Here is a 15,720-nt window from a genome sequence, read left to right on the forward strand (position 1 = left end):
ACCCTAACCCTAACCCTAACCCTAACCCTAATGACCCTATACCCTAACCCTAACCCCTAACCCTAACCCTAACCCATAACCCTAACTCCCTAACCCTAAACCCTAACCCTCTAACCCCTAACCCTAACCCTCTAACCTAACCCTAACCCTAGTGGGCGTGGCCGACGTAAACCACGTACTTCCGGTCACGCGGTGGGCGTAGTGACGTATAACATGCACTTCCGGTCACGCGTGTGGGCGGGCCTACCTTAAAGACGCACTCCGGTCACGCGGGGGCGGGGCCTACCTTAAAGAACGCACTTCCGGTCACGTGGGGGGCGGGGGCCTGCCTTAAAGACGCACTTCCGGTCACGCGGGGGCGGGGCCTGCCTTAAAGACGCACTTTCGGTTCACGCGGGGGGGCGGGGCCTACCTTAAAGACGCACTTCCGGTCACGCGGGGGGCGGGGCTGAGGTAAAACACGCACTTCCGGTCACGCGGTGGCGGGGCTGAGGTAAAACACGCACTTCCGGTCTCGTAGTGGGGGGGCCTACCTTAAAGAGGGACTTCCGGTGACGCGGTGGGCGAGGCTTACGTATAGACCGTAATTCCGGTCGTGAGGTGTCCGGGGCCTAGACCTTAAAGACGCACTTCCGGTGACGTGGTGGGCGGGACTGGAGTAAATCACGAACTTCCGGTCCCGCGGCGGGCGGTGATGGCGTCCGGGAAGGACTTCCGGTCCCGCGGCGGGCTGTGATGGCGTCCGTGGAGGACTTCCGGTCCCGCGGAGGGCCGTGATGGCGTCCGGGGAGGACTTCCGGTCCCGCGGCCGCCATTGATGGCGTCCCTGGCGGACTTCCGGTCGCTGGCGGACTGTCATGGCGTCCGGGGAGGACTTCCGGTCGCTGGGCGGACTGTCATGGCGTCCGGGGAGGACTTCCGGTCCCTGGCGGAGTGTCATGGCGTCCGGGGAGGACTTCCGGTCCCTGGCGGAGTGTCATGGCGTCCGGGGAGGACTTCCGGTCGCTGGCGGACTGTGATGGCGTCCGGGGAGGACTTCCGGTCCCTGGCGGACTGTGATGGCGTCCGGGGAGGACTTCCGGTCCCGCGGCGGGCGCGTTTCGCAGGGGGTGGTGTGCGGGGCGGGCGGCGCGCGCGGTGCGAGGGGTTGTGGACTGCGGGGGGCGGCGTGGGCGTGGCGGGCGCGCGAGCGGCAGGGCGCCTCGGGGGCGCGAGCAGCAGCGGGGTGGCGCGCGAGGGAGGGGCGGGTGGTGATGGCGTCCGGGGGCGACTTCCGGTCGCGCGTGTTGCCAGGGGTTGTGGGCTACGCGGTGTGGCGCGCGGCAGGGGGGCGGTGCGTGGAGGGCGGGCGCGGGAGCGGCGGGGGGGCGGTGCGCGGAGGAGGGGCGCGCGGCGAGGGGGCGGGAGCGGCGCGTGGAGGGCCGGCGCGCGGCGAGGGCGGCAGGGGGGCGGCGCGTGGAGGGCGGGCGCGGCAGGATGGGCGCGCGACCGGTGGCGCGTGCAGGGGGCGGGAGCGGCAGGGGGGCAGTGTGCGCGGGGTGGGGGCTGTAGGGTGTGGCGGGAGGGGAGTGCTGCTCGGGTCGGGGACGGTGGGCGTGGCAGGGGGTGGGATAGGTGTGTGCCTGGTGATTCAGTTTTAATGTGTGGAGGAGGGGCTATAGTGATTGGAATAGTATAATAAAAAGAAGAAAAATAATAAGAAAATATACTGGTGCAGCAGTAGAAAATGGCTCGGTCCTTGGGAGTAATTTTATTTATTTTTAAAATGATTTAAAAAATGAAAAATTTTTTTACTCCCAAGGAGTGAGCCATTTTCTACTGCTGCTCTGATTCAAAACAATGAATCAGAAAAAAATCTAAATAAATGTAAGAAAATTAGAGAAAAACATTGCTACAACAAAAATGACTGACACAAGACAACAAAGAGGCACCTATTAAAGTTTTCTGTCATGGAGGTGGGTGTGGGGTTTTTTTTTTCCCTTTATTATTGAGTGTGGTGCTCTATTTTTTTTTTTAATTTACAAGACTGGAAAACAATACTACAAAGTTTAAGGCACAAAATTTACAGCAGAATGCAACAGAGTCTAAGATGCAAGGCAATGTGTTACAGAGTCTACGACGCAAGGCAGCACATTACAGAGTCTAAGACGCAAGGCAACCTGTTACAGAGTCTACAACCTGGTTACAGAGTCCAAGGCGCAAGGCAACGCGTTACAGAGTCTAAGGCACAAGGCAACACATTACAGACTCTAAGACGCAAGGCAAACTGTTTACAGAGTCTAAGGCGCAAGGCAGCACATACAGAGTCTAAGGCGCAAGGCAATGCGTACAGAGTCCAAGACGCAAGGCAACGCGTTACAGAATCCAAGGCGCAAGGCAACCTGTTACAGAGTCTAAGGCACAAGGCAACCTGTTACAGAGTCTAACGGCACAAGGCAACCTGTTACAGAGTCCAAGGCGCAAGACAAACACGTTACCAGAGTCCAAGACGCAAGGCAACCTGTTACAGAGTCTAAGGCGCAACACAACCTGTTACAGAGTCCACGGCGCAAGACGTGTTACAGAGTCTAAGATTGCAAGGCAACGCGTGTACAGTGTCTAAGACACAAGGCAACCTGTTACAGAGTCTAATGCGCAAGGCAACACGTTAGAGTCCAAGACGCAAAGCAACCTGTTAGAGTCTAAGGCACAAGGCAACGCGTTACAGAGTCTAAGGCGCAAGGCAACACATTACAGTGTCTAAGACGCAAGGCAACCTGTTACAGAGTCTAATTGCGCAAGGCAACACGTAGAGTCTAAGGAACAAGGCAACCTGTTACAGAGTCTAAGGCACAAGGCAAACACGTTACAGAGTCTAAGGCGCAAGGCAACACGTTACAGAGTCCAAGATGCAAGGCAATGCGTTACAAAGTTTAAGGCGCAAGGCAACCTGTTACAGAGTCTAAGATGCAAGGCAATGCGTTACAGAGTCTAAGGCGCAAGGCAACACGTTACAGAGTCCAAGGCGCAAGGCAATGCATTACAAAGTTTAAGGCACAAGGCAACCTGTTACAGAGTCTAAGACGCAAGGCAACGCATTACAGAGTCCAAGGCGCAAGGCAACCTGTTACAGAGTCCAAGGCACAAGGCAACGCGTTACAGAGTGTAAGGCACCAGGCAACACATTACAGAGTGTAAGGCACCAGGCAACACATTACAGAGTGTAAGGCACCAGGCAACAGGTTAGAGTCCAAGGCAACGCATTACAAAGTTTAAGGCGCAAGGCAACCTGTTACCGAGTCTAAGGCACAAGGCAACGCATTACAGAGTCCCAAGGCGCAAGGCAACCTGTTACAGAGTCCAAGGCGCAAGGCCAACGCGTTTACAGAGTGTAAGGCACCAGGCAACACATTACAGAGTGTAAGGCACCAGGCAACAGTTTAGAGTCCAAGGCAACGCGTTACACAGTCCAAGGCACAAGGCAATGCATTACAAAGTTTAAGGCGCAAGGCAACACGTTACAGAGTCTAAGGCGCAAGGCAACGCGTTACAGAGCCTAAGACGCAAGGCAACGCGTTACGCAAGGCAACCTGTTACAGAGTCCAAGGCGCAAGGCAACGCGTTACAGAGCCTAAGACGCAAGGCAACGCGTTACAGAGTCTAAGACGCAAGGCAACACATTACAGAGTCCAAGACGCAAGGCAAACTGTTACAGAGTCCAAGACGCAAGGCAACGTGTTACAGAGTCCAAGACGCAAGGCAACCTGTTACAGAGTCTAAGACGCAAGGCAACGCATTACAGAGTCCAAGGCGCAAGGCAACCTGTTACAGAGTCCAAGGCACAAGGCAAACGCGTTACAGAGTGTAAGGCACCAGGCAACACATTACAGAGTGTAAGGCACCAGGCAACACATTACAGAGTGTAAGGCACAAGGCAACAGGTTAGAGTCCAAGGCAACGCATTACACAGTCCAAGGCACAAGGCAATGCATTACAAAGTTTAAGGCGCAAGGCAACCTGTTACCGAGTCTAAGGCACAAGGCAACGCATTACAGAGTCCAAGGCGCAAGGCAACCTGTTACAGAGTCCAAGGCGCAAGGCAACGCGTTACAGAGTGTAAGGCACCAGGCAACACATTACAGAGTGTAAGGCACCAGGCAACACATTACAGAGTGTAAGGCACAAGGCAACAGGTTAGAGTCCAAGGCAACGCGTTACACAGTCCAAGGCACAAGGCAATGCATTACAAAGTTTAAGGTGCAAGGCAACCTGTTACAGAGTTTAAGGCGCAAGGCAACACGTTACAGAGTCCTAAGGCGCAAGGCAACACGTTACAGAGTCCAAGGCGCAAGGCAAGACGTTACAGAGCCTAAGACGCAAGGCAACGCGTTACAGAGTCCAAGACGCAAGGCAAGACGTTACAGAGCCTAAGACGCAAGGCAACGCGTTACAGAGTCCAAGACGCAAGGCAACGCATTACAGAGTCCAAGACGCAAGGCAACGCGTTACAGAGTCCAAGGCGCAAGGCAACGCGTTACAGAGTCTAAGATGCAAAGGCATATGCATAAAGTTAAGGCAAAAGGCAACCTGGTTACAGGTCCTAAGACGCAAGGCAACCTGTCACAGAGTCCTAAGGCATCAAGGCAATGCGTGTTACAGCGGCTACGGCACCAGGCAAACCATTACAGAGTGTAAGGCACAAGGCAACCGGTTAGAGTACAAGGCAAGATTACACAGTCAAGGCGCAAGGCAACTTGCATTTACAAAGCCTAAGGCGTCAAAGGCAACCTGTTACAGAGTCTAAGGCACAAGGCACGCATTACTAGGTCCAAGGGCGCAAGTGCAACCTGTTACAGAGTTCCAGGCAGCAATGGGCACACGTTACAGAGTGCTAAGGCACCAGGCAACACATTACAGAGTGTAAGGCCAAGGCAGACAGGTTAGAGTCCAAGGCAGACGCGTTAACACAGTCCAAGGGCCGAAAGGCAATGCATTTACAAGAGTCTACAAGGCGCAAAGGCTAACCTGTTACAGAGTCTACGGCGCGCAGAGTCTAAGGCGCAAGGCAACGGGTTACAGAGTCCAAGGCGCAAGGCAACGCGTTACAGAGTCCAAGGCGCAAGGCAACGCGTTACAGAGTCCAAGGCGCAACAGTAGTCATATCCAGCGCAACATTACAGAGTTAGAGATGACACAACATTAATTAGAGGCAACACTACATTACAGAGTTAGATACAATGCAACGTTAGAGTTGGATGCCACACAACAAAGCTAGACACAATGCAACAGTACAGTCAGACCCAACACAGTGCAATATTACAGAGTTAGATGCAATGTTAGACAATGTTACAGAGTTAGACAGAATGCAACCTTAGGATTGGATGCCACATGACAGAATTAGACACAATGCAACCTTACAGAGTTTGACGCAACAGTAGAGTTAGGCACAACACTCCATTACAGAGTTAGACACAATGCAACATTAGAGTTGGATGCCACACAGAGTTAGATGCAACCTTACAGAGTTCATTGAAACGGTACAGCCAGACCCAACGCAACATTCTTTAGGCACAATGGTAGTTGGACACAACACTCCATTACAGAGTTAGATAAAATGCAACATTAGTGGGATGCCACACAGACACAATGCAACCTTACAGAGTTAGACACAACAGTACAGTCAGACCTGACACAACATTAGAGTTACATGCGATGCAACATTAGAGTCCAATGCAAGACAACATTAGAGTTAGGCACAAAAGTTATAATTAGATGCAACACTAGTTAGACCTGATCCAATATTATATAGTTAAACATGATACAACATTAGTTAGACACAACACATCACAACATTACAAAGTCAGGCACAACATTAGTTAGACACAATACAAAATTACAGTTAGATGCCAAAGACTACACAGCAGAGTCAAACAGCTAGAGACTACAAAACACTACACACTAGATTGCAGAGTGAGATACAACACAAGAGAGTAAGACACAACTAAACACTATGCAAGACAGTACCGTTATTCAATACCACATAATGCAATAGAGGTAGACTCAACACAGACTGATTACAATAGCTAAATTCAAAGTTGTACACTCAATACAAATTCGACTCAAAACTGTGGAATACTGTAAAATCACACACGGTACAAGTTACACCCAATAGAGCTACTGTCCATACAAGTTATACTCAAAACACTACAACAGTTACACTGAAAGCTATACATGAAATTTCAACTTCAACATTACTAGGTTTCTTACCAGGTAGGTACCTGGGAACCTCACAGGAAAGTACAATGACTTAAAGTTGCACCAGCAGTCTTAACTATACCTCTGAACAATGTTTGCTTTTAGGAAGTCCTCTGGCCGTCCCGAGGCGCGGCTCCTCTGGCCGTCCCGAGGCGCGGCTCCTCTGGCCGTCCCGAGGCGCGGCTCCTCTGGCCGTCCCGAGGCGCGGCTCCTCTGGCCGTCCCGAGGCGCGGCTCCTCTGGCCGTCCCGAGGCGCGGCTCCTCTGGCCGTCCCGAGGCGCGGCTCCTCTGGCCGTCCCGAGGCGCGGCTCCTCTGGCCGTCCCGAGGCGCGCTCCTCTGGCCGTCCCGAGGCGCGGCTCCTCTGGCCGTCCCGAGGCGCGGCTCCTCTGGCCGTCCCGAGGCGCGGCTCCTCTGGCCGTCCCGAGGCGCGGCTCCTCTGGCCGTCCCGAGGCGCGGCTCCTCTGGCCGTCCCGAGGCGCGGCTCCCCGGCGACTCCTCTGGCCGTCCCGAGGCAGAACTGCCAAGGAGTGAAAAAAACCCCCAAAACCCCCTAGATGTACCTACTTTTCCTGTCCCAGCATTCTCAACACAGTAACTACAGCCTATTCCGCATCTCTCACCCCAGCAGTACACATGATCAAGCCTCCATCATTGAGGCAACATCTTAGCCAGAACTAGTTTCTCAAGCCAGAAAGAGAGAAAGCTATGCAGACCTCACTGGGCCCTCAAAAGTCAGATCTGCTTTTTTTTAAATTATTATTTCATATAATTATACTATCAATTACAACCCCCTTCCTCAAAGACATCAAATTTATAGTTAACTTATTACAGTCTAGTCCTCCTCAACAGTAGCCAGCAGGACTGACTCACCTAACCCTTCAACTGCAACATACCAAACAAACTCCATATCACCACGCACAAAACATACCTGCCCACCATAACAAATTATTACCACATTCCAGGGGAGCACACCCCAGGAACTGTGTTCCCAGGTGCTTCAAAATTTGGCCCTGCCTCAAAAAAACCCAGTCCCAGTTTGGCCTGCGCCCAAACCTTGGCGATGATCATCGCCTCGCAGACCGGCCGGGACCAGGGAAAAAAAACCCAGCTGGGGGAAAAAAAAAAATCCCCCAGCTGGGGTTTTTTTATTCTAAATTTATTTTTTTTTTTAAAGCTAAGTACCTGCAAAGCAAAACACTACACAGACAACCTCAGAAGCAACCCCACCACCCCACAGGCAGTCCCTGCCACATAAACCGCTCCTCCCTCCCAGCCCATGCGTGCCACCCCCTGCCAGCCACAATCAGCCATCACTCCTAGGCTGCACAGCTCCCTAGGAACTGTGTTCCCAGGCGCCTCAAAATTTGGCCCTGCCTCAAAAAAACCCAGTCCCAGCTCGGCCTGCGCCCAAACCTTGGCGATGATCATCGCCTTGCAGACCGGCCGGGACCAGGGAAAAAAAACCCAGCTGGGGGAAAAAAAAAAAAATCCCCCAGCTGGGGTTTTTTTATTCTAAATTTTTTTTTTTTTTTTTTAAATCTAAGTACCTGCAAAGCAAAACACTACACAGACAACCTCAGAAGCAACCCCACCACCCCACAGGCAGTCCCTGCCACATAAACCGCTCCTCCCTCCCAGCCCATGCGTGCCACCACCTGCCAGCCACAATCAGCCATCACTCCTAGGCTGCACGGCTCCCTAGGAACTGTGTTCCCAGGCACCTCAAAATTTGGCCCTGCCTCAAAAAAACCCAGTCCCAGCTCGGCCTGCGCCCAAACCTTGGCGATGATCATCGCCTCGCAGACCGGCCAGGACCAGGGAAAAAAAACCCAGCTGGGGGAAAAAAAAAAAAATCCCCCAGCTGGGGTTTTTTTATTCTAAATTTTTTTTTTTAAATCTAAGTACCTGCAAAGTAAAACACTACACAGACAACCTCAGAAGCAACCCCACCACCCCACAACCACACAGGCAATCTCTGCCACATAAACCGCTCCTCCCTCCCAGCCCATGCGTGCCACCACCTGCCAGCCACAACAAGCCATCACCCCTAGGCTGCACAGCTCCCTGGAACTGCGTTCCTAGGTGCCTCAAAATTTGGCCCTGCCTCAAAAAAACCCAGTCCCAGCTCGGCCTGCGCCCAAACCTTGGCGATGATCATCGCCTCGCAGACCGGCCGGGACCAGGGAAAAAAAAACCCAGCTGGGGGAAAAAAAAAAAAAATCCCCCAGCTGGGGTTTTTTTATTCTAAATTTTTTTTTTTTACATCTAAGTACCTGCAAAGCAAAACACTACACAGACAACCTCAGAAGCAACCCCACCACCCCACAGGCAGTCCCTGCCACATAAACCGCTCCTCCCTTCCAGCCCATGCGTGCCACCACCTGCCAGCCACAATCAGCCATCACTCCTAGGCTGCACGGCTCCTGAGGAACTGTGTTCCCAGGCACCTCAAAATTTGGCCCTGCCTCAAAAAAACCCAGTCCCAGCTCGGCCTGCGCCCAAACCTTGGCAATGATCATCGCCTCATAGACTGGCCAGGACCCAGGGTAAAAAAAAGAATTAATTCTATTTTCAATTTCTTTGTGCTAACTGCCTGCATAGCAAGACATTCTACTCCACATACAACCTCAAAGAGCACAACAATAAGTGACTCCCACCTCTACTGCCCCAGACACTCATCCACCTACACACACGCTCACATTCCCCCTAGACGCATTCAGACACATCAGATGCTTGCACAGATGCAAAGTGCTTCCTTTTAGGCACCAAGGGCATTCTTGCTTCAAGTCTTCGCTTCCACCTGGGGCTGGCTTGCATGCATGCAAGCATCAAGGCTGTGCTTCAAGTCCTTGCTGGCACCTTGAGCTTGCATCAAGTTCTTCCATCACTATCTTGCTTGCATAAACACATCAAGGTCTTGCCTGCACAAGTGAAATAATTGCCTGCATCCATGCTTGCATCCATGCTGGCAGGTATCAAGGCCATTCCTGCTTGCATGCATGCACTAAGGCCAGGCTTGCATCAAGTCCTTGCTTGCACCAACTTCTTCCATCACATCCTTGCCCACAGGTGAACACTGACTTGTTTGCATACATACAATTCATACATCACAGGCCAGGAGCCAAGTCCTCACTGCTTCAGGGGCATGCACCAAGGACAAGCTGGCAGGCAGGCAGGCATCAAGTGCACACACCAAGTCCTTGCTGGCGGGCAGTCAGGCAGGCAGGCATCAAGTGCACGCACCAAGTCCTCGCTGGCAGGCGGTCAGGCAGGCAGGCATCAAGTGCACGCACCAAGTGCTCGCTGGCAGGCGGTCAGGCAGGCATCAAGTGCGCGCACCAAGTCCTCGCTGGCAGGCAGGCATCAAGGGCGTGCACCAAGTCCTTGCTGGCAGGCAGGCATCAAGGGCGTGCACCAAGTCCTCGCTGGCAGGCAGGCATCAAGGGCGTGCACCAAGTCCTCGCTGGCAGGCAGGCATCAAGGGCGTGCACCAAGTCCTCACTGGCAGGCAGGCGTGCACCAAGTCCTCACTGGCAGGCAGGCGTGCACCAAGTCCTCACTGGCAGGCAGGCGTGCACCAAGTCCTCACTGGCAGGCAGGCGTGCACCAAGTCCTCACTGGCAGGCAGGCGTGCACCAAGGGCTGTCTGGCATCCAGTCTTGGCAGCAACTGGCTGCTTGTCTGCACACACCAAGGGCTAGCTGACATCAAGTGCACCCACTGAAGGCTGGGTGGCTGCCTTGTTTACATGCCTGCATCAGCTTCTGGCTGGCAAGAGCTGGCATTGAGCTATTACATGACTGCACTAAGCCCTTGCATCAAATCCTTGCTTTAAGTGTACGCACCAAGGGTTGGCTTGCTTGCACCAAATCCTTGTTTCAAGTGCATGCACCAAGGCCTAGCTTGCACACAAATGCTGGCTTCCTTGCACCGAGGGCTGGCTTGCCTGGACATATCAAGGGCTTGCATGCACCAAGGGCTGGCTTGCTTGCATACATTTGATGCTTGTATTCTCCTTGCCTAGCAATCACCATTCGGCACACAGGTTATCCTGCGTCTGCAAAACAGTACTGAATAAGTCATCTCAATACTCAGCAGTAGCTTAACAGTTTCAGACATCTTGTTTCCATTAGAGATTATTAACCCTCTTTCACACTACAAGCAGGCAGAGAAAAAACAAGAAAAAAAAACCCCAACCAAACCCAAATGTTAAGTCCCACACATACCATAAATAACACCCTTGATTATGAACTGCTTTGCTACCACTTCAATGGCTTATCCCACACAGCCTTGCTCATCTCCCCTGTAGCTGCAGAGCCAGGCGGAAACTACTTTCCTCAGTAGTTGCATCTATGGCTACTTGATGGGCAGTGTACTGTATGACCCTAGGCTACAAGTATGGAGCATATCAGCACATTAACCATAGAACCTTAGTAATACACTTCTGTTGACAATTATTACTTCCATGCCTCGGGCAGAGCGCCTCCAACCAGACAAACATATGGAACAACACTGCACATAAAAAACCAATGACACACCGGAGACAAAAGAAAACTCTGAGGAGAATGACCCCCAGACCAGAGATGCCACAAGGCAAGAATACCTAGGGGCCGCGAGGAAGCCTCAGCGGCAGCCGCAGAAAAGTGGAAGACCGTGGCCCCTTACTAAGGGATATGGCCACAAGTGGGAGGATGCACGTGCAAGAAGTGGTGCCTAAAGACCTTAGAATGTAGAGAATGCATAGAAGAAGCCCCAGAAGAGGGGACGGATGCAAGGAAGTGCAAGCAAGCACTCGATCAGAAAAGTTGACATGGCCTGCAATGCCGCTGCAATAGACAACTGACCAGAAACTTTCTTTGAAGAGTAGAATACTGGGGCCCTGTAAAGACATATGGCTGCAACTGCAAGGATGCAAGTGCAAGAAGCCCTGCTTAAAGGCCTAAAAACAGAGGATGCGTGGAAGAAGTCCCAAAATGGGGATTTAAGAAAATGGATCAATAATCATTGAGGATGCTGACATGTCCTGCAAGTGTCTATGCAATAGACAACCGACCAGAAATTTCCAAAACAAAAGACCAATCCAAGCTTTAAGATGGCAATAGCAAGAAGAGCCATGCCCACTTGGCACCTTACCAAGAACAGACATTCAAGACTCCTAGAGATGATGCCCGAGGCACATTACCACATGCCTTAAGGCACCAGAGATGACATCAAGGCCTGTGGGAAGACTTCATACGTGGCAGACAGGCTACATAGACTAAACAACACCACAGATTACAGGCTAGGAACTACCCTGTCTGGTGCATGCTAGCTCTGGAGCTGAGAATTGAGCCCCTCCCTATACCTGCACAAAGGTTACTCTTCCAGCACAGTCCCTTTACCATATGCTAAATCCCCTCCCTGCCGCTCTCAACATTCTGCCATCTTCCCAACCCCAAACCACAGTCCCCCTCAACTTAACTTTCAGAGGACCAAAGACCTGAAGCCATCCCTGGCAGAAAAAGCTCAAACCACATCAGCTAAGTGGGACAACCCTGCACAGTCTAGGTTCCTCTTGATTATCATCTGCAAGAAAACCGAACAGAAAACAGCACCGATAGTCAGCATCACACTGCTCAGTAGCTAATACTTATACTACACCCACAGCTAAATTGCCAAGACATTCTGCTCACCTGTTCTGTCCCAATTCAAACATCCAACGCTGCAGCCATCATCACGTGGGGCACCTAAGATAGGTAGACAAAAGTTACTGTTGTGCTTCTGAGAGATCAGTCCCATGCTCCTTCTCCCCACTACCAAGCTCACCTAGCAACTGCTCTTCCCATTGCAAAGGTAGGCCTGCACAGCGCCTGCAAAATCAAAGATAAATGCTCAATGGAGTTGCTGTGTACTACATTGATCTTAGACACCAATTTGGACAAGCCACCCCCTCACCTCTCAAACCATTTTTCAGCATGAAGCTCAACTCCTCTGAGGCTGTATGTGGCACCTGCAAAAGAAGAGAGGTACTTAAGATACTAACACAAAGCAGAGGCTGCCCCCAGCAATACCCATCTCCTGCTATGTTTCCTTGACCGCTCTCCTGCCCAGCATCCATCATCTCAGGCTGCCAGTGGTGAGGCTTAGTCTCCACCTGTAATATACAGACAGCAAGGGATGCCTTTAAGATCACAAACTGAAAATGTAGATTAGCTATTTATATTGCCACCGGCCACAACTTCCCAATGACACCACAGCTGACTCACCTCCCTAGTGGCACTCCACCTGCAACTCCATCAGCAGCTTTTGGTACACCAGTTGTCCCTCTGCATCTGAAAAAACACAAGTATCAAAGTAGTCACTCAGACATTCAGTGACACCTTAACGGTTCCAGACCTCTTACTTCCATTTAGCAATACCTATCTCTACTGTACACTACAGCCAAGCACAAGTCAACAACCAAACCCAAACATTACGTCCCAATCCCTTTGAATTTAAACTGCTCCGTTACCACTCCACTGGATTCTCCCTGCACACTTTTGGTCATCCCCTCTGTGGCTGCAGAGCCAAGCAGAAACTGCTCTCCTCACCCACTGCACCTAGGGCTACTGCTTCTGCAATAGTATGGTATGCCCCTAAACTGCAAGGTTTAGGCATATCAGCATATTAACCACAGATTCTTGCCCTTCTACCTCTACTCACTCTTACCATCCTCCATGCATCGGGCAGAGCAGCTCCAGCCAGACACGAAACACATGAACAATACTGCACACAAGACCGATGTCATGAACCAGGGACAAAAGAACTCGCTGTAAGAAGAATGAGTCCTGGATCAGACATGCCATTGGACAAGATTGTACAGGACTACAAAGAAGAATCTATGGCAGCCCTGGAAAAAGTGAAGGACCGTGGCTGATTACAAAGAGATACAGCCGCAACTGGGAGAATGAAGGAGCAAGAAGCCCCATTTAAAGACCTAAAGATGCAGAGGATGCATGGAACAAGTCCCAGAACAGGGATCCAAGAAAATGCGTGACTAACGATCATGGACGCCGACGCAGGCTGCAAGGCCGCAGCAAAAGAGACAACTGAACAGAAGCTTCCAAAACAAGACCGATCCACGCTTTAGGGTTGCGATGCAAGAGTAGCGGTGCCCAATCGAGACCGCATTGATGAGTACAAGCATTCGGGATCCTAGACATGGTGCCCAAGGCATGTCCAGCATGCCTTGAGGGCAAAGAAGAAATCAAGACCTGCAGAAAACTGAAGACATGCCACACAGACTACAGAACCTAGATGACAGACACGGGCAGGAAGCCCCGTTGAAAGACCTAGAGGTGCGGAGGACGCACGGAACAAGTCCGAGAACAGGGATCCAAGAAAACAGATGACTAACGAACGTGGATGCCGACACACGCTGCAAGGCTGCAGCACAAGAGACATCTGACTGCAAACTTCCAAAACGCAAGACCGATCCATGCTTTAGGATTGCAATGCAAGAAGAGCAGTGCCCGATCTGACACTACATTATGAGTACAAGCATTCGGAACCCTAGACATGGATGCTCAAGGCACGTCTAGGCAGTGCCTTGAGTGCAAAGAGGACATCAAGACCTGCAGAAAAATTAGGATGTGGCACACAGACTGCAGAAACTAGACGACAATAGACACAGGCTAGAACTGCCCTTGCCCATGCTAGTTTTGGGCTGAGAAGCAGGCCCCTCTGCCTTTGCCTGCCCAAATGGGACTCTCCCTGCACAGCCCTCTCCCCTATGTTACCTTTAAAATCCCTCCCTGCCATCCCCAACCTTCTCCCCTCTTCCCAGATCCACCTCCGCCTTGGTCCCTCAACTTAACTTTCAGGAAGGCCAAGAGTTATCCTCAGTAGAAAAAAAACCCCTCCAACAGCATCAGCTATGTGGGATGATCCTGCAGTCACCAGGTTCCTCTTTGCCATCTGCAAGAAAATGAAATGGAAGACAAACAGTGCCAACAGTTGGTATTGCACTGTTCAATGTCAGTAGTCCTGCACGACAAGCTTGCTCTGCCTAACTGCCACATTGGTCAGCTCATTTGCTATTTGCCATTTCTAGTGTCAGATGCTGTGGCCGTTATTACCTGGGACAAGTAACTCCAGAGAATTACTGTTGTTCTTGTGAGAAGTCTGTCTTGTGCTTCTTCTCTGTACTACTCCGCTCATCTGAAATGCTCTTCCCATTCCCAAGGTGGCCCACGCAGCACCTGCAAAACCAAGGGTAAATACTTAACTGAGTTGCCAAATAATACTTTGCTCTTCGAGACATATCTAACTTCCTCCTAACCGTCAGCCCCACAATGATGACAATAAGCCTGACTACCTCACTGGTGCCACAGAATTCCATGCAGTCTGCTTACCTCTCCTCTTCACCGCTCCTATTGTAGGAATGCAGTAGTGGCGATACCCAGGACAACAGAAAGATGAGCCACAGGGATCCAGATGTTCACAGATTACCCAACTTTAGTCACAGGAAATGAACAAAAAAGCTTGCAAAAATATTCTAAGTTGAAAACCAGTAAAGATGACAGACACAGAAGACAAAAAACACAGGACACTCACCATGCAGCAATGGAGACTGGAATTACAGAGACCATCAGCCAATGAAAAAAACTCACAATGGTGGGATTCGACTACTCAAAGACCTAAATTGGAAAGTCAATGACCAGTAAAAACCACAACTGATGAACAAGGATGAGGTAACAACTACTGTGAACTGATACTAGAAGCAAACCTCACTGGTAAGTTAAGGAAAAATCCAAGACTCCTGGTAGTAAGGGAGGCTTGCAGTGCCCACAGACTAGATGAAGAAGAGTTGCTCTGCTTCTAACTAGTCACAAGCCAAGATAACATCCATCCTCTTCCCTGAGAAACTGCAAAGGAAAGTAGGGACAGAATCCTGCACTTGCAGAAAAGCACTGAGTACCATACCTTTAAGTAGTGAGGTCTCTGACATTCAGATGGATGGAGACAGGACTGCATCCAAAGAAGTCAGTGGGGGAAGCAGGGAAGTAGAAGGCACAAAGGAAGGAGAGATCTCAGAGCCCTAAAGATTACGTTTTGAGTGTAGTTGATGCTTTTCAAGATCAAACTCATCTGATGTTCAAACCAGATGATTGCTGCACAAAGGTCAAGATGATCCATACCTCGTGTCTCAACTTCATCGTATCACCCATCAGCTGCAGAGAGAGCAAATCTGGATGGCCCTCACATATGACTACCAAACTAACCCCAGAAAATGATCAATGAACCCATCTCGCTTCCCTTAACCATCCCCCAAACCATTAAAGTCCTTCTCCACTCCTGAGTGGCCAAAGAAAGAACTCTGCTCCCCTCCTAAGAGCACCTACCCTCTTTTTGAGCCCTCTGACTCTTCTCTGTTGCTGTTCCTTGGGAGCTGTGCTTCTGAACCCTTCACTGTGTTCCGCTGGCCACTCCTATCTTCTGCCAGCCCACGGATTCAAACTCTCACT

At 51.1% G+C, this 15,720-nt stretch overlaps 1 protein-coding gene across 1 annotated transcript; it reads left to right on the forward strand.

Annotated features, from left to right (window-relative positions):
- The first annotated feature begins 1,058 nt into the window (after positions 1 to 1,058).
- LOC128854089 (uncharacterized) lies at positions 1,059 to 1,640 on the forward strand. Its single transcript, XM_054084079.1, has one exon. The coding sequence runs from the start codon at positions 1,059 to 1,061 to the stop codon at positions 1,638 to 1,640; it is 582 nt and encodes a 193-aa protein (XP_053940054.1).
- The last annotated feature ends 14,080 nt before the right edge of the window (positions 1,641 to 15,720 follow it).

The sequence above is a fragment of the Cuculus canorus genome, chromosome 19 (genome assembly GCF_017976375.1).
Source record: "Cuculus canorus isolate bCucCan1 chromosome 19, bCucCan1.pri, whole genome shotgun sequence".
Classification (NCBI taxonomy): Eukaryota; Metazoa; Chordata; class Aves; order Cuculiformes; family Cuculidae; genus Cuculus; species Cuculus canorus.